The sequence below is a fragment of the Pseudophryne corroboree genome, chromosome 3 (assembly GCF_028390025.1).
Source record: "Pseudophryne corroboree isolate aPseCor3 chromosome 3, aPseCor3.hap2, whole genome shotgun sequence".
Classification (NCBI taxonomy): Eukaryota; Metazoa; Chordata; class Amphibia; order Anura; family Myobatrachidae; genus Pseudophryne; species Pseudophryne corroboree.
Genome location: NC_086446.1, coordinates 157,999,439 through 158,021,805, shown reverse-complemented (window position 1 = coordinate 158,021,805; position 22,367 = coordinate 157,999,439). Strand labels below are relative to the sequence as shown.

Below are 22,367 nucleotides of genomic sequence, written 5' to 3'. Positions count from 1 at the left end.
TTTTCTCGTAGTCCGTAGAGGATGCTGAGTGCCCGCCCATCGCTTCTTTATCGTGCAGTGGTTATTTGGTTCAGTACTGCCTTGGTCCTAGGTAAGTTCTGCGTTATTTACTGTTTCAGTACTGTTTCAGCTATTGCTGAGTTTTCCGGCATGTTGGCCGGATTTACCTTGTTGTGTGAGCTGGTATGAATCTCACCACTATCTGTGTATTTCCTTCTCTCGAAGTGTGTCGTCTCCTCGGGCACAGTTTCTAGACTGAGTCTGGTAGGAGGGGCATAGAGGGGGGAGCCAGCCCACACTCTCAAACTCTTAAAGTGCCAATGGCTCCTGGTGGACCCGTCTATACCCCATGGTACAAAAAAAAAAGGACCCAGCATCCTCTAGGACAGTGGTTCTCAAACTCGGTCCTCAGGACCCCACACAGTGCATGTTTTGCAGGTAACACAGCAGGTGCACAGGTGTATTAATTACTCACTGACACATTGTAAAAGGTCCACAGGTGGAGCTAATTATTTCACTTGCGATTCTGTGAGGAGACCTGCAAAACATGCACTGTGTGGGGTCCTAAGGACCGAGTTTGAGAACCTGTGCTCTAGGACGTAAGAGAAACAGTCCTATTCATATCATATTGGAGTGGTAATAATTGGAACTCGGCTACTACATTCAATGGGGTGCCTTTTGCTTATTCTAAGTATATTTTATAGGGACAGTACAGTACAGTACATTAAAAAGAGCAGATACAAGATGAAAAAACAATACATACTGTCCAACTTCTTCAATGACAGGGGCAGGACATAGCAGGTAGGTGTCTTGTAAATCGGATGGTTTTTCATCTGGAAGACAGCAAAATAGGATACTCTGGATTTAAAGACCACTTTCTAACAGGCTAATGAAAATGACTGAACACGGTGGAACATCACAATGACAGCTAAAGGATGTATTAACAGAATATGCAATCTACTGATTGTAATGTTTTTGCTGTCTCAGTCAAATAACATAGGGATATACAGTATTTAACCTTATAGCTCATAGTGGTTTTAGCATTTAATTATGATCTAGAAAGTTTGCCTCTCTTGTCTCTTATTCTCATCGCACACAATTCAATAGAGAAACCTTGATATTATGATTAACAAAATTAGCAAATATGGGGTGGGATATAATGGAGTCCGAATTCAGCGGCCTTTCGCGATGCTGGCCAAACTCGGATGTTTTGTTTAAAGGGCAATCATGTACAAGGGATGGTTTAGCATTGTACATGATTACTCCTTTAAAAAAATGTTCAAGTTCAGCTGCCACCCCGCACAGATACCGAACTCGGACTTCATTACATCCTGGCCATAATCTATCTTGCACTCTACATTACCTAACTTGCTCACTTATACTGCGCAAACATTAGGGGTCTATTCGTGAAGAGGTGAAAAGAGTGGAGAAGTGAGCCTGTGGAGAAGTTGCCCATGGCAACCAATCAGCTGCTCCATACAACTGTATAGTATGCAAATTATAAATGTTACTTCAATGCTGATTGGTTGACATGGGCAACTTCTCCACTGGCTCACTTCTCCACACTTTTCACTGCTTCATGAATACACCCCTAAAAGCACTCCAAACACACAGGTAACATGCTATAGTAATTACAGTAAAGGGCCCTATAAACTACAACTGTATGTCTGAGGCTGAAGTCGGAGACGATTTCCCTTGAACTCTCCTGGAAGCTTCCCGGGAGTGGTTCCATACGATTTCATACGATTTGGTACATTTTGCATGCAATATATCTTATGCAATCCCTGCCATGCCTGCGGGAACCGGCATACAGATGGGTCCAAGGTTATCTTGGCTAGTTTGCTGCGTCTAGGCACAACATGGTTTATTAACATAAACCCTTCATCTATTGTTCTCAGCTGCAATACAATACAGAGAACAATACAACAGGGGATTAACACATTACAGCAGGGGATTAAGTCCAATTGCCCAGTCTCAGTTAATCTTGTTAAAGGTCAAGATAAACATGGACTCATCTGAAATCGGGCATTATCGTTCTAGTGTATGGGGCCCTTAAATGTTTTTAGATTTATCAGTATTGCATTTTGCATTGCTGTCCAGTGCTAACAAATAATGTTTATTAGACATTACAAGTTATGCTGCAGTTTATATGGCCATTTGGGAAACAAGTTTTGTAATCGGGACTGAATCTTACTTATAGTAATGCTATCATTCACTTTAAAGCTGCACAGCACTTGATTAATATTTCGGGCATGGTAGAAGCCATTCCCTCGTACCACTACCTGGAAGGACTCTGAAATAAGAAGACAAAAGAGAGAGGTGTAAATTGGAAATATTCATTGATACTCAATACAGTGGAAACTAAGTAAGTACACAAATTAATAAAAAAGGTTTCATTTCATGAGGCTCAATGCATGAATGTGCGGAAGAATGAATGTCAGTTTTTGATGAGCTAGAAGTGAATCATAAGGTGTGCTCAGCATCATTTTCTCTAAACCAGACCTAATGATCAAACACACACTTGGGGGACTCTGCCCTGGATTCCCGGCAGAGTAGGACACCTTTGCGAATCCTATTTCACATTCTTCCAATGCAAATTACAACCTCCTGCCCCTGCTGTGTGATGATACAAGTCACATCAATGCACAGTCGGGGCAATGCTGCTAGATGTAAGTCCTGATATCACACCCTCACACTTGTCCCTCGAATCTCAAAAGCAGCCAAAAGATTTAAATAAACAATAAGGGGTGGATTCACTTAGGAGTGAGTTGGGACCTGTGAGCCATTTGTCACGGCGAATTTGCACTGGAAACTGCATTTTCAATTCAATTCCAAACTTGCAGTACATTGTGAGAGGACATTGACCTTTTTTTGTGCACACCCACCTGAGCAGGAGAAAAGGTAGTGATGATCTTTACTTTAAATGTATAGATGTCGGGACACAGTGCAGAACATCTGGTACACCCCTCCCAATGAATAACCATGCACTTGTAGGGGTTTATATAGCATATTTCGGCTAACAGACATGTCAGTCTTCATGTGATTTTCTCCAAGACGCTCAATAATGGGTTAAATGATGTGGGACAGGTATGGGGCAGTGCATTATTGATGGGAGGGGGATTTTGAACTTGGGAGCTAAAATAGTTTTTTCAAACTTTTTACAATCTACTATAAAAATACTAAATAAAATCACTTTACAAATATTTGCAATACCCCAAATACTGTAAACACTTTAATTTGCTGGAAAACACTTGCTGGCTTTCATTTTTCCACCATTAATAAAAATATTTGAAACTTCCAGTATTTTGCTTATGGTCACTAATGCCGCTTTCAGATCGCAAATGCCGGATCCAACCCAGTAAGAGAAACGTGTCCTTACCGGGTGGGATCCAGCATTTGCTCTGCTTTGGTGGCTTTCCGACCCGGCAATATACCGTGTCGGTTGCCATAGCAGCGGGGGGCGCAGCAGCAGCAGGGGCGGGGGTGGAGGCGGTGCTGGGAGATAAGCTCATCTCCTGCGCCGTCTCTCCCTATGCTGTGAATGGGAGCCGTGTCGCATCAAAACGGCTCCCATTCACACTGCACCTGACCCGGTATTCAACCCGGTAATAACCCTTCTTTTTTACCGGGTTAAATTACCGGGTCAGTCCGACCCGCTAATTCGGCCAAAGTGCTTTCATATCGCACACTGACCCGTTTCGACATGGCAATATACCGTGTCGATACCGGGTTAATTGTGTGATGTGAAAGGGGTATAATAGTCTTCAATATGGTCGTGCTATCTCAGTTGCATTTTTTGTGGTCCAGGATGGTATCCCCACTTTATCCTGCCCTTCTCCCAGGTCGAATTCCATTCTCACAGCAGGCAGTCAGTGACTAAACAATTGTCACAGACTGTCAGAAATCTCACAATGCCACGGATAGCACATGTCTTTTTAAAGACGTAGTCATTGGCGTTTCTATCATGGGTGCAATGTGTGCGGTGCACATAGGCCCCTGGGTCCAGGTGGGCCCACACCGCACACATTGCACCCATGTTGTTTTAATACTTACCTTTCCAGAGCCCCGCACCGGGCGCTGCAGCCACAGGAGCCGCAGCAATAATCTCACCCAAAATGGCCACCGCGCATGCGCAGTACAAAATTTGTCTCTGGACCATGGTGGGCGCCATGTTTCCAGAGACCTGTGCATGCGCAGTAGACTCTGGCACAATGCCGGAGACTACGGCGCCGTGAAGAGAAGGGGGCACACTCTGAGTCTGCACAGGGGCCCACACCTCTCTTAAAACGCCCCTGCATGCAGTTATATCACAATAAACATAGAAACAAAAAATGTGACGGCAGATAAGACCCACTTGGCCCATCTAGTCGGGCCATGTACATGCACACACTTACACACTAAGATTAATTTTTGTCCATAATGCATGCTTGCCGACATTCGTGTGCTGCTCCTGGGGGGTACAGGGGCTTGGCTACTGGCCGTGAGACTTGCCAACTGTTCCAGAGGGCCGGGAGCACCACACAATTTTCGGGAACCTCCCGGCCATTCCGGGAGAGTAGGCAAGTATGCCGTAAAGAAAGATACTGTAGGAATTATCTAGTATTTCTATTCAGGTGTTACACAGGGCTGTGTTTTCCTAGAAGCTGTTTAATAACCAGGGCAGTCACTCCCCAAAATACACACACAAGCACAAAGTAATAGAAACAGCGACTGTAATAATGCCAGATGGAATAGTTAAAAACACCTCTATTTAAAGTGTAGATTCACAATATAAAAATATGCAGATATCAGTTGATAAAGACAATAAAATTCTAATATTATAAAAATGAATAAATAAAAAATAGCAATTTGGATGAGCACAGCCCTATCCTTCAATAAGGTTTTATGGGATCACAGTTTTCTGTCGCTAGTCCTAGACCCCCAACCCATCACGGCATCAGTACAAGTGACCTTGTTTACTTTCATTAGACGTTCTGGCTCCACTACACGGACTCCAGGAGATTCCAAAATGCATGCATGTAAAAGCTGCTATCTTCAGGACCCCATCCATCAAGAGTCTGGTAGTATTATTTCAAGAAAATAATACTACTATTGTATATTATTGTCATACATTGGAAGGTCGTCATAGAAACAGGACTAGCGACAGAATACGGTGATCTGGTATAACCTCATTGATGAAGGATAGGGCTGTGCTCATGCAAATTACTGTTTTGATTTATTAATTTTTCTAATATTATAATCTTATTGGCTTTATCAACTGATATATGCATGTTTTTATATTGTGAATTTATACATTAAATAGAGGTGTTTTAATCTACTCCATCTGGTGTTATTACAATCATTCTTTCCTCATCAACGCTGTTTCCATTGCTTTGTACTTGTGTGTTGATTTTTGTCCATAGCCACTTAACCTATCAGTATATATTTGGAGAGTGGGAGGAAACTGGAGTACCCAGAGGAAACCCACGCAAGTACGGGGAGAATATACAAACTCCACACAGTTGGGAATCGTACCCATGACCTCAGTGCTGTGAGGCAGTAATGCTAGCCACTACACCATCTGTACTAGCCAGAATGATTCCACATCATTTCTTTTATATTTCTTCTATCAATAGGTACAATTTCTATTACATTAGAAAATACATGCCATCCACAAAGGTCATTGAAGATACAATATAGGTTATCTGTGTGCCAACCCTCAACTTTTTCACTATGTTATAGCATTTCAAGATAAAATGGCCTCATTTAGGGGGAGAAGTATCAAATCTCGGAGATTGATAAAGTGACCGCTCCGAGGGTGGGGCTGGGCTTTTCACATCATTAGACCCCGCCTACTGACACATCATAATGGCCTGCCTGCGACCTACTTCCCACAATTCGCAGTATTATTCTCCTGATCCTGCCGCTTCACTGGGTTGTGAGAAATCCACGCACTGTACCAGGGGACTTAACGGAAAAAAAATCATGATTCACCCAAACCTTGCAGGAGATTAGGTAAGTATGCTTCAAGACTTGATACATCTCTCCCTTGAAGACCTATCATTATTTGCCAAGATTCAACGCAAATTATGGCTCTAACTTACTATCCCAGTAGTTTTACAGCGCAGGCGCAACCTTAAAGTAATAAGAGTTAACTTATCATTTTCTGTTGTTTTGCAGCTAACCGGCTACCACATTTGCAGTGGAACAGAAGGCCCACATTTGGGCTGTCGGTGGTACCCCTTTCAGTCATATGCCCCAAATACACAGTGCTCCAACTCAGGTTTTTCAACACAGGCATAACTCGGGTCCCAGCTCAGAGAACCACATTCACACTACACCGCAGACTCATTTTTACCCGGGTCAACCCCTTTTACACATAAGCCATGTCTGCCCTGGCATTCAGTGTAAAGTCATTTAAAGGGGATGCTTTTTGCAGTCATCTGCCACTGATAAGGCCATCTGTAACAGCCCTGGGCAGCCAATTAGCAAACTCAGTTTTTAGATCCAGGTGGCACTTTTCAGAGATAAGCCAGTCGATTGCTGTGGACTTGGAACTGTGATCTCTGGTCTGATCCTTTCAGACATAAGCAGGACCCAAGTCAACTCGGCATGCTCCAGCAAATTCCTGGGTTTTTGGCTATGTCTGAAAGGGGTACACTAATAAAAAAAAACACAATAAAATAAATACTAATTATCAAATAAATGTGCTTTTTAAAGATATATATATCTATATCATACTTGCCTACCTGACCCTCTCCTTTCTTATCAATTAACTAGCTCACCACAGGTGATGGCAATCATACATTACCAGAAAGTCCAGGAACAGAGCATTTTCTCCCTCATTGAGAGGGTCAGGTAGGCAGGTATGATATAGATTTATATATATATATATATATATATATATATATATAATATAATATAATATATAATAAGATTTTACTTACCGATAAATCTATTTCTCGTAGTCCGTAGTGGATGCTGGGACTCCGTAAGGACCATGGGGAATAGCGGCTCCGCAGGAGACAGGGCACAAAATAAAAGCTTGAGATATCAGGTGGTGTGCACTGGCTCCTCCCCCTATGACCCTCCTCCAAGCCAGTTAGGATACTGTGCCCGGACGAGCGTACATAATAAGGAAGGATATTGAATCCCGGGTAAGACTCATACCAGCCACACCAATCACACCGTACAACTCGTGATCTGAACCCAGTTAACAGTATGATAAATTTAAAGGAGCCTCTGAAAGGATGGCTCAACAATAATAACCCGAATTTTTTGTAACAATAACTATATACAAGTATTGCAGACAATCCGCACTAGGGATGGGCGCCCAGCATCCACTACGGACTACGAGAAATAGATTTATCGGTAAGTAAAATCTTATTTTCTCTAACGTCCTAAGTGGATGCTGGGACTCCGTAAGGACCATGGGGATTATACCAAAGCTCCCAAACGGGCGGGAGAGTGCGGATGACTCTGCAGCACCGAATGAGAGAACTCCAGGTCCTCCTCAGCCAGGGTATCAAATTTGTAGAATTTAGCAAACGTGTTTGCCCCTGACCAAGTAGCTGCTCGGCAAAGTTGTAAAGCCGAGACCCCTCGGGCAGCTGCCCAAGATGAGCCCACTTTCCTTGTGGAATGGGCTTTTACTGATTTTGGCTGTGGCAATCCTGCCACGGAATGTGCAAGCTGAATTGTACTACAAATCCAACGAGCAATCGTCTGCTTTGAAGCAGGAGCACCCAGCTTGTTGGGTGCATACAGGATAAACAGCGAGTCAGTTTTCCTGACTCCAGCCGTCCTGGAAACATATATTTTCAAGGCCCTGACAACGTCCAGCAACTTAGAGTCCTCTAAGTCCCTAGTAGCCGCAGGTACCACAATAGGTTGGTTCATGTGAAATGCAGAAACCACCTTAGGTAGAAATTGAGGACGAGTCCTCAATTCCGCCCTGTCAGAATGAAAATTTAGGTAAGGGCTTTTACATGATAAAGCCGCCAATTCTGACACACGCCTAGCTGAAGCCAAGGCCAACAGCATCGACACCTTCCACGTGAGATATTTTAAATCTACCGTAGACAATGGTTCAAACCAGTGTGATTTTAGAAATCTCAACACAACATTGAGATCCCAAGGTGCCACTGGAGGCACAAAAGGAGGCTGTATGTGCAGCACCCCTTTCACAAATGTCTGAACTTCAGGTACTGAAGCCAGTTCTTTCTGGAAGAATATCGACAGGGCCGAAATTTGAACCTTAATGGACCCTAATTTTAGTCCTGTTTGCAGGAAATGCAAGAAACGACCCAGTTGAAATTCCTGTGTAGGGGCCTTCTTGGCCTCACACCACGCAACATATTTACGCCAAATGCGGTGATAATGTTTTGCGGTTACTTCCTTTCTGGCTTTTACCAGAGTAGGGATGACTTCTTCTGGAATGCCCTTGTCCTTCAGGATCCGGCGTTCAACCGCCATGCCGTCAAACGCAGCCGCGGTAAGTCTTGGAACAGACAAGGCCCCTGCAGTAGCAGGTCCTGTCTTAGAGGTAGAGGCCGTGAGCATCTCTTGAAGTTCCGGGTACCAAGACCTTCTTGGCCAATCCGGAACCACGAGTATAGTTCTTACTCCTCTCCTTCTTATGATTCTCAATACTTTCGGTATGAGGGGCAGAGGAGGGAATACATACACTGACTGGTACACCCACGGCGTTACCAGAGCGTCCACTGCTATTGCCTGAGGGTCTCTTGACCTGGCGCAATATCTGTCCAGTTTTTTGTTTAGACGTGACGCCATCATGTCCACCTTTGGTCTTTCCCAACAGTTTACAATTTGGTGGAAGACTTCTGGGTGAAGTCCCCACTCTCCCGGGTGAAGGTCGTGTCTGCTGAGGAAGTCTGCTTCCCAGTTGTCCACTCCCGGAATGAACACTGCTGACAGTGCTATCACATGATTTTCCGCCCAGCGAAGAATCCTTGCAGTTTCTGCCATTGCCCTCCTGCTTCTCGTGCCGCCCTGTCTGTTTATGTGGGCGACGGACGTGATGTTGTCCGACTGGATCAACACCGCCTGACCCTGAAGCAGAGGTTTTGCTTGAATTAAGGCATTGTAAATGGCCCTTAGTTCTAGAATGTTTATATGAAGAGATGTTTCCATGCTTGACCACAAGCCCTGGAAATTCCTTCCCTGTGTGACTGCTCCCCAGCCTCTCAGGCTGGCATCCGTGGTTACCAGGATCCAATCCTGAATGCCAAATCTGCGGCCCTCTAGTAGATGAGCCCTCTGAAGCCACCACAGGAGAGACACCCTTGTCCTTGGCGACAGGGTTATCCGTTGATGCATCTGAAGATGCGATCCGGACCATTTTCCCAGTAGATCCCACTGAAAAGTTCTTGCATGGAATCTTCCGAATGGAATCGCTTCGTAAGAAGCCACCATTTTTCCCAGGACCCTTGTGCACTGATGCACTGAGACCTGTCCTGGTTTTAGGAGGTTCCTGACTAGCTCGGATAACTCCCTGGCCTTCTCCTCCGGGAGAAACACCTTCTTCTGGACTGTGTCCAGAATCATTCCTAAGAACAGTAGACGTGTCGTTGGAATCAGCTGCGATTTTGGAATATTTAGAATCCATCCGTGCTGACTTAGCACTACCTGAGATAGTGCCACTCCGACTTCTAACTGTTCCTTGGTTCTTGCCCTTATCAGGAGATCGTCCAAGTAAGGGATAATTAAGATGCCTTTTCTTCGTAGAAGAATCATCATTTCGGCCATTACCTTGGTAAAGACCCGAGGCGCCGTGGACAATCCAAACGGCAGCGTCTGAAACTGATAATGACAGTTTTGTACTACAAACCTGAGGTACCCTTGGTGAGAAGGATATATTGGGACGTGGAGATAAGCATCCTTGATGTCCAGCGACACCATATAGTCCCCCTCTTCCAGGTTCGCTATCACCGCTCTGAGTGACTCCATCTTGAATTTGAACCTTTTTATGTAAGTGTTCAAAGATTTTAGATTTAATATTGGTCTCACCGAGCCGTCCGGCTTCGGTACCACAAATAGTGTGGAATAATACCCCTTCCCCTGTTGTAAGAGGGGTACCTTGATTATCACCTGCTGGGAGTACAGCTTGTGAATGGCTTCCAGAACTGCCTCCCTGTCGGAGGGAGACTTTGGTAAAGCAGACTTCAGGAACCGATGAGGAGGAAACGCCTCGAATTCCAGTTTGTACCCCTGTGATACTACCTGTAGAATCCAGGGATCCACTTGCGAGTGAGCCCACTGCGCGTTGAAATACTTGAGACGGGCCCCCACCGTGTCTGAGTCTGCTTGTAAAGCCCCAGCGTCATGCTGAAGACTTGGCAGAAGCAGGGGAGGGCTTCTGCTCCTGGGAAGCGGCTGCATGGTGCTGCCTTTTTCCTCTTCCTCTGCCCTTGGGCAGAAAAGAGTGACCTTTTGCTCGCTTGTACTTATGGGAACGAAAGGACTGAGTTTGAAAAGACTGTGTCTTTTTCTGTTGATGTGAAGTAACCTGGGGTAAAAAGGTGGATTTTCCAGCCGTTGCCGTGGCCACCAGGTCTGTTAGACCAGCCCCAAATAACTCCTCCCCCTTATACGGCAATACTTCCATGTGCCGTTTGGAATCTGCGTCCCCTGACCACTGTCTGGTCCATAATGCTCTTCTGGCAGAGATGGACATTGCGCTTACTCTTGATGCCAGGGTACAAATATCCCTCTGCGCATCACGCATATATAGCAATGCATCCTTTAAATGTTCTATAGTTAACAGAATATTGTCCCTATCCAGGGTATCAATATTCTCAGTCAGGGAATCCGCCCATGCGACTCCAGCACTGCACATCCAGGCTGATGCGATTGCTGGTCGCAGTATAACACCAGTATGTGTGTATATACTTTTCAGGATATTTTCCAGCCTCCTATCAGCTGGTTCTTTGAGGGTGGCCGTATCAGGGGACGGTAACGCTACTTGTTTAGATAAACGTGTGAGCGCCTTATCTACCCTAGGGGGTGTTTCCCACCGTGCCCTAACCTCTGGCGGGAAAGGGTATAGTGCTAATAACTTATTAGAAATTAGCTGTTTTTTATCGGGGGAAACCCACGCTTTATCACACACCTCATTTATTTCCTCAGACTCAGGAAAAACTATTGGCAGTTTTTTCACACCCCACATAATACCCGCCTTTGAGGTATTTGTAGTGTCAGAAAGGTTCAATGCCTCTTTCATTGCCGTGATCATGTAACGTGTGGCCCTACTGGACATTACGTTTGTCTCGTCACCGTCGACACTAGATTCAGTATCTGTATCTGGATCCGTGTCGACCCACTGAGGTAGCGGCCGTTTTAGGGCCCCTGAGGGTGTCTGAGACGCCTGAACAGGCACTAATTGATTTGCCGGCTTTCTCATGTCGTCAACAGTTTTTTGTAAATTGCTGACATTATCACTTAATTGCTTAAACACAATCATCCAGTCAGGTGTCGACTCCCTAGGGGGTGACATCACTAACACAGGCAACTGCTCCGCCTCCACCTCATTTTCCTCCTCATACATGTCGACACACGCGTACCGACACACAGCACACACACCGGGAATGCTCTGATAGAGGACAGGACCCCACTTAGCCCTTTGGAGAGACAGAGGGAGAGTCTGCCAGCACACACCCAGCGCTATATATATACAGGGATAACCTTATATAAGTGTTAATCCCTTATAGCTGCTGTTAATCTAGTTATTTGCTGCCAAAATGCCCCCCCTTCTCTTTTTTACCCTGAATCAGATGCAGTACTGCAGGGGAGAATCAGGGAGCCGTCCTTCCAGCGGAGCTGTGAGGGAATAATGGCGCCAGTGTGCTGAGGAGATAGGCCCCGCCCCTTCACGACGTCCTTAACTCCCGCTTTTTTGTGTAAAATGGCAGGGGAAAAAATACATCCATATAGCCCTGGAGCTATATGTGATGTATTCCTTTTGCCAGCTAAGGTATATGTGTGTTATATTGCATCTCAGGGCGCTCCCCCCCAGCGCCCTGCACCCTCAGTGACCGGAGTGTGAAGTGTGCTGAGAGCAATGGCGCACAGCTGCGGTGCTGTGCGCTACCTTAGTCTTGAAGACAGGATGTCTTCTGCCGCCGCTTTCACCGGACCTTCGTCTCTTCTGGCTCTGTAAGGGGGACGGCGGCGCGGCTCCGGTGACCCATCCAGGCTGAACCTGTGATCGTCCCTCTGGAGCTAAAGTCCAGTAGCCTAAGAAGCCCAATCCACTCTGCACTCAGGTGAGTTCGCTTCTTCTCCCCTTAGTCCCACGATGCAGTGAGCTTGTTGCCAGCAGGACTCACTGAAAATAAAAAAACCTAACTAAACTTTTATTCTAAGCAGCTCTGGAGAGCTACCTAGTTTGCACCCTTCTCGGCCGGGCACAAAAATCTAACTGGCTTGGAGGAGGGTCATAGGGGGAGGAGCCAGTGCACACCACCTGATATCTCAAGCTTTTATTTTGTGCCCTGTCTCCTGCGGAGCCGCTATTCCCCATGGTCCTTACGGAGTCCCAGCATCCACTTAGGACGTTAGAGAAATATATATATATACATACACTGCTCAAAAAAATAAGTCAATCACACTTCTGTGAAATCAAACTGTCCACTTAGGAAGCAACACTGATTGGCAATCACAGAGCCGGCCATAGGCATAGGCAAACTAGGCAATTGCCTAGGGCATTTGATTTGCCTAGGGGCATCAGCAGCTTCTGCTGATTAAAATGATATGCGACGTGCCTATATTCTGTGAGCAGCATTTCATATGCAGATACAGCCACAGTCTCACACAGTATATAGGCATGCTGCATATCATTGTAATCAGCAGAAGCTGCTTGTGCATCCTAGCCACATAGCAATGCAAATAAGATGCATTTTCATAAAAAAAAGGTGCCCGACGTTAGCATTGAGGCAAGATTTATAAGGACACATCTGTATCCAAGCATAGGCAGAGTTCACAGTGTTAGTGGCAGTGTGAGTGCTGTGTGCATGTGAGTGGGTTGGTTGTGCAGTAGTGTTCGGAATATGAGTTAGGAGCATTATGTGTGTCATGTAAAAATGCATTAATATTGTGCACATATGTGTAAGGGGCACTATGTGTGTCATGTGTATAAGGGCATTAATAATGTGCGGCATATGTGTAACAGGTTACTACTGTATGTGTGTCATTATGTGTATAGGGGCACTAATAATGTGCAGCAAATGTGTAGGGGGCACTATGTGTGTCATGTGTATAAGGGCATTAAATATGTGCTGCATATGTATAAGGGACATTACAGTATGTGTAAAAGGGCATTAATAAAGGTTGTCATAATGTGTAAGGTGCATTATGTTTATAAGGACATTAATAATGTGTCTCATATGTGTAAGGGGCATTACTCTGTGGCATTATGTGTATTAGGTGCTCTACTATGTGGCGTTGCGTATAGAAAGGGCAATACTGTGTCGTCTAATGTGAATAAAGAGCAATAGGGTGTGGTGTAATGTGAATAAGGAGCAATTCAGTGTGATGTAATGTGAATAAGGGGCTCTACTGTGAGGAGTAACGTTTATAAGGTAAAGTGATACTACTGTGGGATGTAATATGAATTAGGGACACTATCGCATGATCAAATGTGAATAAAGTTGCAGTACTGTGTGGCGTAATTGGAATTGGAGTTACTATTGTGTGGCCACGCCCCTTGCCAGCAAAAACACACCCCTTTTTGGGCTGAGTGCCAAATATACAAACTGCTCCTATTTAAAATATAGGGGGTACAAACACCAAAATAAGGACTGCTATGGGTGAGGGGTGATGGTGCTGGGAAAGAGGTGCAAGGTCAGGCGGAACCAGCGGTGGTACTAGGGGGCATCAGCCAAAATCTTGCCTAGGGCATCATATTGGTTAGGGCCGGCTCTGGGCAATCAATTTCACATGCTGTTGTGCAAATGGAATAGACAACAGGTGGAAGTTATAGGCAATTAGCAAGACACCCCCAATAAAGGAGTTGTTCTGCAGGTGGTGACCACAGACCACTTCTTAGCTCCTATGCTTTCTGGCTGATGTTTTGGTCACTTTTGAAAGCTGGCGGTGCTTTCACTCTAGTGGTAGCATGAGATGGAGTCTACAACCCACACAAGTGGCTCAGGTAGTGCAGCTCATCCAGGATGGCACATCAATGCGAGCTGTGGCAAGATGGTTTGCTGTGTCTGTCAGCGTAGTGTCCAGAGCATGGAGGCGCTACCAGGAGACAGGCCAGTACATCAGGAGACGTGGTGGAGGCCGTAGGAGGGCAACAACCCAGCAGCAGGACCGCTACCTCCGCCTTTGTGCAAGGAGGAACAGGAGGAGCACTGCCAGAGCCCTGCAAAATGACCTCCAGCAAGCCACAAATGTGCACATGTCTACTCAAACGATCAGAAACAGACTCCATGAGGGTGGTATGAGGGCCCGACGTCCACAGATGGGGGTTGTGTTTACAGCCAACACCGTGCAGGACGTTTGGCATTTGCCAGAGAACACCAAGATTGGCAAATTCGCCACTGGCGCCCTGTGCTCTTCACAGATGAAAGCAGGTTCTCACTGAGCACATGTGACAGACGTGACACAGTCTGGAGACGCCAAGGAGAACGTTCTGCTGCCTGCAACATCCTCCAGCATGACCGGTTTGGCAGTGTGTCAGTAATGGTGTGGGTTGGCATTTCTTTAGGGGGCCGCACAGCCCTCCATGTGCTCGCCAGAGATAGCCTGACTGCCATTAGGTACCAAGATGAGATCCTCAGACCCCTTGTGAGACCATATGCTGGTGCGGTTGGACCTAGGTTCCTCCTAATGCAAGACAATGCTAGACCTCATGTGGCTGGAGTGTGTCAGCAGTTCCTGCAAGACGAAGGCATTGATGCTATGGACTGGCCCGCCCGTTCCCCAGACCTGAATCCAATTGAGCACATCTGGGACATCATGTCTCGCTCCATCCACCAATGCCACGTTGCACCACAGACTGTCCAGGAGTTGGCGGATGCTTTAGTCCAGGTCTGGGAGGAGATCCCTCAGGAGACCATCCGCCACCTCATCAGGAGCATGCCCAAGCATTGTAGGGTGGTCATACAGGCACGTGGAGGCCACACACACTACTGAGCCTCATTTTTACTTGTTTTAAGGACATTACATCAAAGTTGGATCAGCCTGTAGTGTGTTTTTCCACTTTAATTTTGAGTGTGACTCCAAATCCAGACCTCCATGGGTTAATAAATTTGATTTCCATTGATCATTTTTGTGTGATTTTGTTGTCAGCACATTCAACTATGTAAAGAACAAAGTATTTAATAAGATTATTTCATTCATTCAGATCTAGGATGTGTTATTTTAGTGTTCCCTTTATTTTTTTGAGCAGTATATATATATATATATATATATATATATATATATATAATTTGTATCTGTTGTCACCATCTTAGGATGGGGATAACAGAACCGGTAACTGTTAAACAAACTTCCCCATGCAAACCGGGGACAGAGATGTTTCATACCAAAATGCCATTGATAATCATGCTTTTCACCCTTAAATAAATCAGCCCCTATGTTTGGCAGATTACGAATCGTGTGTTGGAAAGAACTCCAGGTCAATTTGTTTTTGCAGCCTTGAGCCAGACTTCCATACTCCATTCCTCGTTACTGTCCCTGCAGTCAGCCAGCTGTGACACATTCAGAACCTTGAAACACGATTTTAAACCTCTCTTTGTCTGATTCAGGAACAGCGGGAGGTGATGCACGGTCTATTTACAAACACCACATACTCACTGTAGGAATCTAAAACTTACCACAACTTCCTCAAGATCATACAAAGAGACAGAGTTGGCATAACAGTAAAACAGCGCAGTCAGCACCAAAGAAAAACAGCCTGATCCTACAAGAGGATGCTGCCCATACCTTTCTTATGATTATATGACCACAGGGTGCCCAGAACTCATACTTTGGATTATACAAACATCCTTAATAGGCCCCTGTCCTTGTATAGAAGCATATCTGTTTATATAAGCCAGAGCCATTTAACACAGCAGATATATTACAGATAGTTACCAATGCACATTTCATTGTATTTTTTCATGCGGTGTGTGAAGGATATAACTGAAAATGATTGCACCACACATCAATATTGGCCACCTACTTCTTGAAGCCACTGATGTCAGAGCATTCTATGCTAAACTACAAAGCAATTATAACATGCAGACAGTCCAAACTGCAGGATACTGTAGCCTTCAGATAATGTTAACTATTGGGGACAAGCTAGGAAAATCAGTCCCCGAATAAGAATTATGGGGATTATAGTATGCGCGAGTTAAGGTGGGTACACATCTATCCAATTCTCGTTTCGTTCTCCTGATGAGCCATCCATTGTATGCTGTGCCGATGCAGGAATGTCAGCTGATGAATGGGTTGTAACGCTCCTGCAACAGTCGGAATTTGGAGGTAGGGAATTGGGAAGTTGCATCTTGTGTGCAGCACAGTCGACGACCCAATCCCTACAGAGGAGCCTCCCCGCGCGCTGCTACCCCACCCTGCAGGAGGTCACTGGGGGTCACGACTAATTACACACACTGCCAGGCTGATTAGGAGCATTAACGTTTACTTTCAAAATAAGATTACTTATTGTAAATTGTATTTTGATTAGCACTTTTAAAGCTGTAAAAGAGTGGTACCCAATCCATGTGGGACATTGTGACACATCTACAGCTGAAACTCCGAAAATTAGAATACCATGCAAAAGTTCATTTGTTTCAGTAATTCAACTTAAAAGGCGAAACTAATATATTATATAGACTTATTACATGCAACGTGAGATATTTCAAGCTTTTTTTTGGTATCATTTTGATGATTGTGACTTACAGCTTAAGAAAACCCCAAATCCAAATTCTCAGAAAATTAGAATATTACATAAAATGTATTAAAAAAAAGATTTTAAATACAGAAATGTCAGCCATCTGAAAAGTATAATCATGCATGTGTTCTTAGTACTTGGTTTGGGCCACTTTTGCATTAATTACTGCCTCAATGCGGCGTGGCATGGATTCTATCAGCCTGTGGCACTGCTGAGGTGTTATGGAAGACCAGGATGCTTTTTTTTTTTGGGGGGGGGGGGGGGATTTAGCGTACACTGACTGACTGGGAGGGGGAAGATTGAGGAAATTGGTGTCTTGCTAAGGGCCCCATGAGGTCTAAATCGTGCCTACCTATGACTGGAGATACTGTATGTCATAATGTGAATTGGTGGTACTGTGTTACATAATATGTACTGGTAGCCCTACAATGTGACATCATGTGAGGTAAGGCACTACTATGGTTCAGAAAATAGACTAGGGCACTATCATGGGGAATAAAATTAACAATTGCTGTGGAGAGGTGTCCCTCTAGAAGCATTGGGAAAGGGGCCCCTTCAAAATGTTTCTGTGGGGCCCACAAAGTACTGGCTACGTCTCTGGCTAGTGTGTATGGCAATTGTCTTCCTTGTCTCCTGCATATACAGGCCTGGATGACTACCAAATAAGCAGTAACCGTTAAATGATACAGCCCAGCCCATTGTTGTGCTTTAAATTGTTAAGGCACTACAGTGGGCTGGGCTGTATCATGTCGACATGGAGCATTCAGCATGTGGTTAGTATGTGCTTAGCGTACCACCCAGCTTTAGCTGATAGCAACCCGGGACCATTGCGCGGCCTGAAAGAGGGCATGTCCTTGGGTGGATGGGGTGTGGCCTTGTGGCACAATCTCGTTTTTGTCATTATGGGTGCGTTTTTCACGGTCTGTCTCTCTGTCCCACCTGCGGGTCGCAGTGTCCCGTGGGGGGAAGGGGGGGGGAGTTGGGAGATCCCTCCCCGTCACTCACAGCGTCTATTCCCCAACAGAGAGGGATAGGGGGCAAAACCAGCAGCTCACTGAGCGCAGTCCATGCCCCCATAGCAACAAAAACAGGGGGCGTGGATTATGATCGTGCGGCTTGCCACGAGGCACACCCCTTATAGTGAGATCACACCTGCGAGGCCATGCCCCCATATTCGGCCGATGTTGTCCCTCCTTCTGGAGCCCAAAAGTTGGGAGGTATGCTATGATATGCAATGTGTCTTACAACCTCTATATGGCACAAAGTCAGATGTAGATATGAGGAGTCTTGTTCTATACTAAGCCGAACAAGATTCCCCATATCTACACATGTTCAGCCCTGCTTGAAGCTCTGACACACCACATAGTGGAATACTACATCTACAGTACTTAAGAAGCAACTTGAGTGGTTTACTTTAACCTTTGTGCATGTTCCCCTAGACACTATGGGGTAAGACTATTCAAACCATTTAATTCTAAACAATCTCTATGTTTACATTTTTAACTGTCTATTTTTATATAAAATATTGTGTGTATAACCTTAAACATGATATGCTGATTGCACAACAGGTATACAAGGACTGTAGGCTCAGCTGTTATTTACATTATGTTATATTCTTAAAAACATAAAACAAAAAGTTTCTGTGAAAATAAAACAAAGCAAAGCTGACAACAGCACACATATCTTTATTCAATAGGTATCCGGATGATAGATCTACAATGTCTAGGTAGACAGTCAATGGGTCAAAACCATATGGTCGACAAGTAGAAAAGGTTGATAGATGAAATGTCACAGTGCTTCAGATCGACAAGTACAAAAGGTCGATATGACAATAGCTAACATGTTTTTTTGTATTTTTCACATTTGCCCAACATTTGCTTGATCAATGTGGACATCTATTGGGAATAGTAACCTGCCCGAAGTGTGGCACGTGAAGTGGGTACAAGTTTGCACTGATAGTGGTTATATAAATGGAATATACAAGATTTGGGGCTCTATTCATGAAGCAGTGAAAAGAGTGGAAAAATGAGCCGGTGGAGAAGTTGCCCATGGCAACCAATCAGCTGCTGTGTACAATTGTATACTATGCAAATTATAAATGTTACTTCAATGCCTATTGGTTGCCATGGGCAACTTCTACACTGGCTCACTTCTCCACACTTTTCACTGCATCATGAATAGACGCCTTGGCCTGGAAAAAAAAAAAACTTGTGTAGACCATTGTCATGTCAACCTTTTTAACCTGTTGATGGTTTGTACCTGTCAACCTTAACCACTGTCATAGTTACATAGTTACATAGCTGTTGAGGTTGAAAAAAGACAGATGTCCATCGGGTTCAACCTGGATAATAAATGTTGTAGTTTTTTTGTTTTTTCTATCTTAATTAAATACTGTATCTTTGGATATTTTTTTCCGCTAGGAATTTATCTAATCCATTTTTAAACTTATTGATTTACTCCACCATTACTACCTTCTCTGGCAAAGACTTCCAAATCTTTACTGTTCTTACTGTGAAGAATCCTTTTCTCCATTGGGTATGGATTTTTTCTTCTTCTAACTTCAGAGGGTGTCCTCGTGTCCTATGTAGTGTTTTTCTGATAAACAAATCATTTGATAAATCCTTGTATTGTCCCTTACTGTATTTAAAAATATTAATAATGTCCCCTCTCAGTTGCCTCTTTTCCAGTGTAAACAAATCTAACCTTTTAAGTCTTTCCTCATAATCAAGTGCCTCTAACCCCTTAACCAGTTTAGTGGCTCGCCTCTGAACCTTTTCGAGTTCCAAGATATCTTTTTTATAGTGAGGTGGCCAGAACTGTACACAATATTCCAGGTGTGGCCGCACCAATAATTTATACAGTGGCAGGATTACACTCTCATCCCTTGTCTCCATTCCCTGTTTAATGAATGCTAACACCTTATTTGCTATTGTTTGCTGCATTTTGACATTGCGTACTGCTACCAAGTTTATTGTCAATGTGCACTCCCAAATCTTTTTCAAATACTGTTATCCCTACATTTTCCCCATTTTGTTTATAGGCTGTGTGATTGTTCTTAGTCCCAAAGTGCATAACTTTACATTTGTCTGTATTGAACCTCATTCTCCATTTATCCGCCCAGTCCTCAAGTCTAGATAAGTCATTCTGAAGAGACTCAAAATCCTTGTCTGAATTAATTACTCTACATAGCTTAGTATCATCTGCAGAAATTGACACTGTGCTTTCCAGTCCCTCTCCTAGGTCATTAATGAATATATTAAACAACAATGGTCTGAGTACTGAACCCTGTGGTATTCCACTGAGCACTGAAGTCCATTCAGAGTACATCCCATTAATCCCCACTCACTGTTCCCTATTGAACAGCCAATTATTCACCCAAGTACAAATAGTGTCCCCTACCCCAAGCTCCCTTAATTTGAGAATTAGTCTCTTATGTGGAACTTTGTCAAAGGCCTTTGCGAAGTCCAAAAAGATCACATCCACTGCATGACCCTGATCAATATTATCGCTCACTTTCTCGTGGAAGCTTATTGTTAGTTTGACAGGATCTGTCCTTCACAAAACCATACTGATTCCTAGTAAGGTATCCAAGTACTCAAGTATGCTGTCCCTTAATATACCTTCTAGTAATTTCCCCACTATAGATGACAACCTTACCGGTCTAAAGTTACCTGGGTGAGTTTTAATACCCTTTTTAAATATTGGGACTACCTCTGCTATACGCCAGTCCTTTGGTATCGTTCCTGATCTAATTGACTCTCTGTTGACCTTTTATCTGTTGATCTTTTGTACCTATCGACCTTTTGTACCTATCGACCTAGCAGGAGCGGTTCTTGGCACAGGCAAGCAGTGCCTGCGCCTGGGGCACTGCGGCCTGTGGGAGAGGCCGCAGTCACCCTGCAGGGGCCTGCCGCCTACCCGCACCCCACTTCCCGGCTGCAGCAGACGCCGTGGGATGTGTGGGCGCCCACTGCAGCCGGCACCACTGTCAGACACTAGAGGTCATAACTGACCTCTAGTGCCTGTGCGACGCTGCTATGGGAGAGACGTCATGACGTCTCTCCCATAGAGAGGAGTGGGCGGCCAGACGGAGCAGCAGTGGCAGCAGCGGTCGGGAGCAGGAGCAGGGCTGGTAAGTATTGTTTTTTATTTTTTGTGTTTGTAAGCAGCTACTGTGGGCACACATCTACTGGGGCAAATCTACTGGGGACACAACTACTTGGGGCAAATCTACTGGGGGCACAACTACTGGGGCAAATCTACTGGGAGCATAGCTACAGGGGGCAAATCTACAGGGGGCACAGCTACAGGGGGCATAACTTCAGGGGCATAACTGTGGCCATGTCTCTCTCCTATGAAGCCACGCCCCTATTTTGGGGCGCCAATGGAACCTTTCGCCCTGGGTGCCACATGGTGTAGAACTGGTCCTGCAACCTAGACATTGTAGATCTGTTATACCACACCCATTCAATATTGCATATAGGTCCTAGTGAGGAATACTACAAATCACTATAAGATTTGGCAACTCTGAGACAGTGAACTTGATCTGACTTGCAACAACCAGAAGCACCAGAGTATTTAATGTTCCAAGAGAATTACAGAACTGGAGTGCTACAGTATATGCATTAAAAATTATTCTCAGAAACACTTAAAGCCAAAATGCACACAAATATTGCTTAGACAGGACCACAGGCACTTCCAGCACCCCAGAGAAAGGGATTGTTTTAATAGATATTTTGGTATTATCTCATATACATTTGTTTAGCCCCTCTTTTGAGATAATACATTTTTTACATAGTTTCTAGCATATGTAAGTGTAAAATAAAGTTTTTTGTATTCCCTCTCCACTCAGAAGGCCTTGACGATACACACTAAGCCATTTGTAAATGCAATAAATGCAAATACTTCAGTGTTATTGTAATTCTACTCCATCCTTACTTTATGTCACAGCGTCCCTGCTGACAAGGAATGGTCTACCTGCTGCCTGAGACTAGAGGGTCTATTTAACAAACCGCAATGAGTCACAATGCCCTTGTAAACTCTGGCAAAAGCCTCCATCACTGCTGTACGCTATTTAAGAAAGGGTTAATGGCAGTACCAGTTGCCTAGCAATGTTAGAAGGAGTGCCCAGGATGGTGTCAGCATTAGTTACCCAGGGAAGATGAACTTAATGTGCCACTATAGCTTATCTACTTCGCCTCTTATCAAGGCAAAGCAGGAAGCAATAATGCCAAGACATATTAACGGGATGAAGTTACGTGACCGACGGTCACAATAACTCCCCCTGCATTCCGAACCCCCAAAATACCGACAGTCGGCATGACGACTAGAAGAGGCTATTCCCACTCGTGGGTGTCCATGACACCCATAGAGTGGGGATTTAACCTGTGGCGAGCGCAGCTCAGCACCGAGCCCGCAAGGATCCTGGTGTCGGGATGCTGACCGCCGGGATCCCGCACGCCGGTAACACAGCCCCAACCCTTATTAA

General features: G+C 44.7%; 1 protein-coding gene across 5 annotated transcripts in view; it reads right to left on the bottom strand.

Moving 5' to 3' along the window:
• The window catches only part of ANTXRL (ANTXR like), a 367,823-nt gene that overhangs the window by 101,127 nt on the left and 244,329 nt on the right, over nucleotides 1–22,367 (bottom strand). For all 5 annotated transcript variants that reach the window (XM_063958514.1, XM_063958515.1, XM_063958516.1 and 2 more), the window contains 2 exons: nucleotides 2,195–2,293; nucleotides 764–833 (listed from right to left, as the gene is read on the bottom strand). In XM_063958514.1, coding sequence (XP_063814584.1) covers nucleotides 764–833; nucleotides 2,195–2,293 — 169 coding nt within the window. The remainder of the gene's footprint in view (nucleotides 1–763; nucleotides 834–2,194; nucleotides 2,294–22,367) is intronic.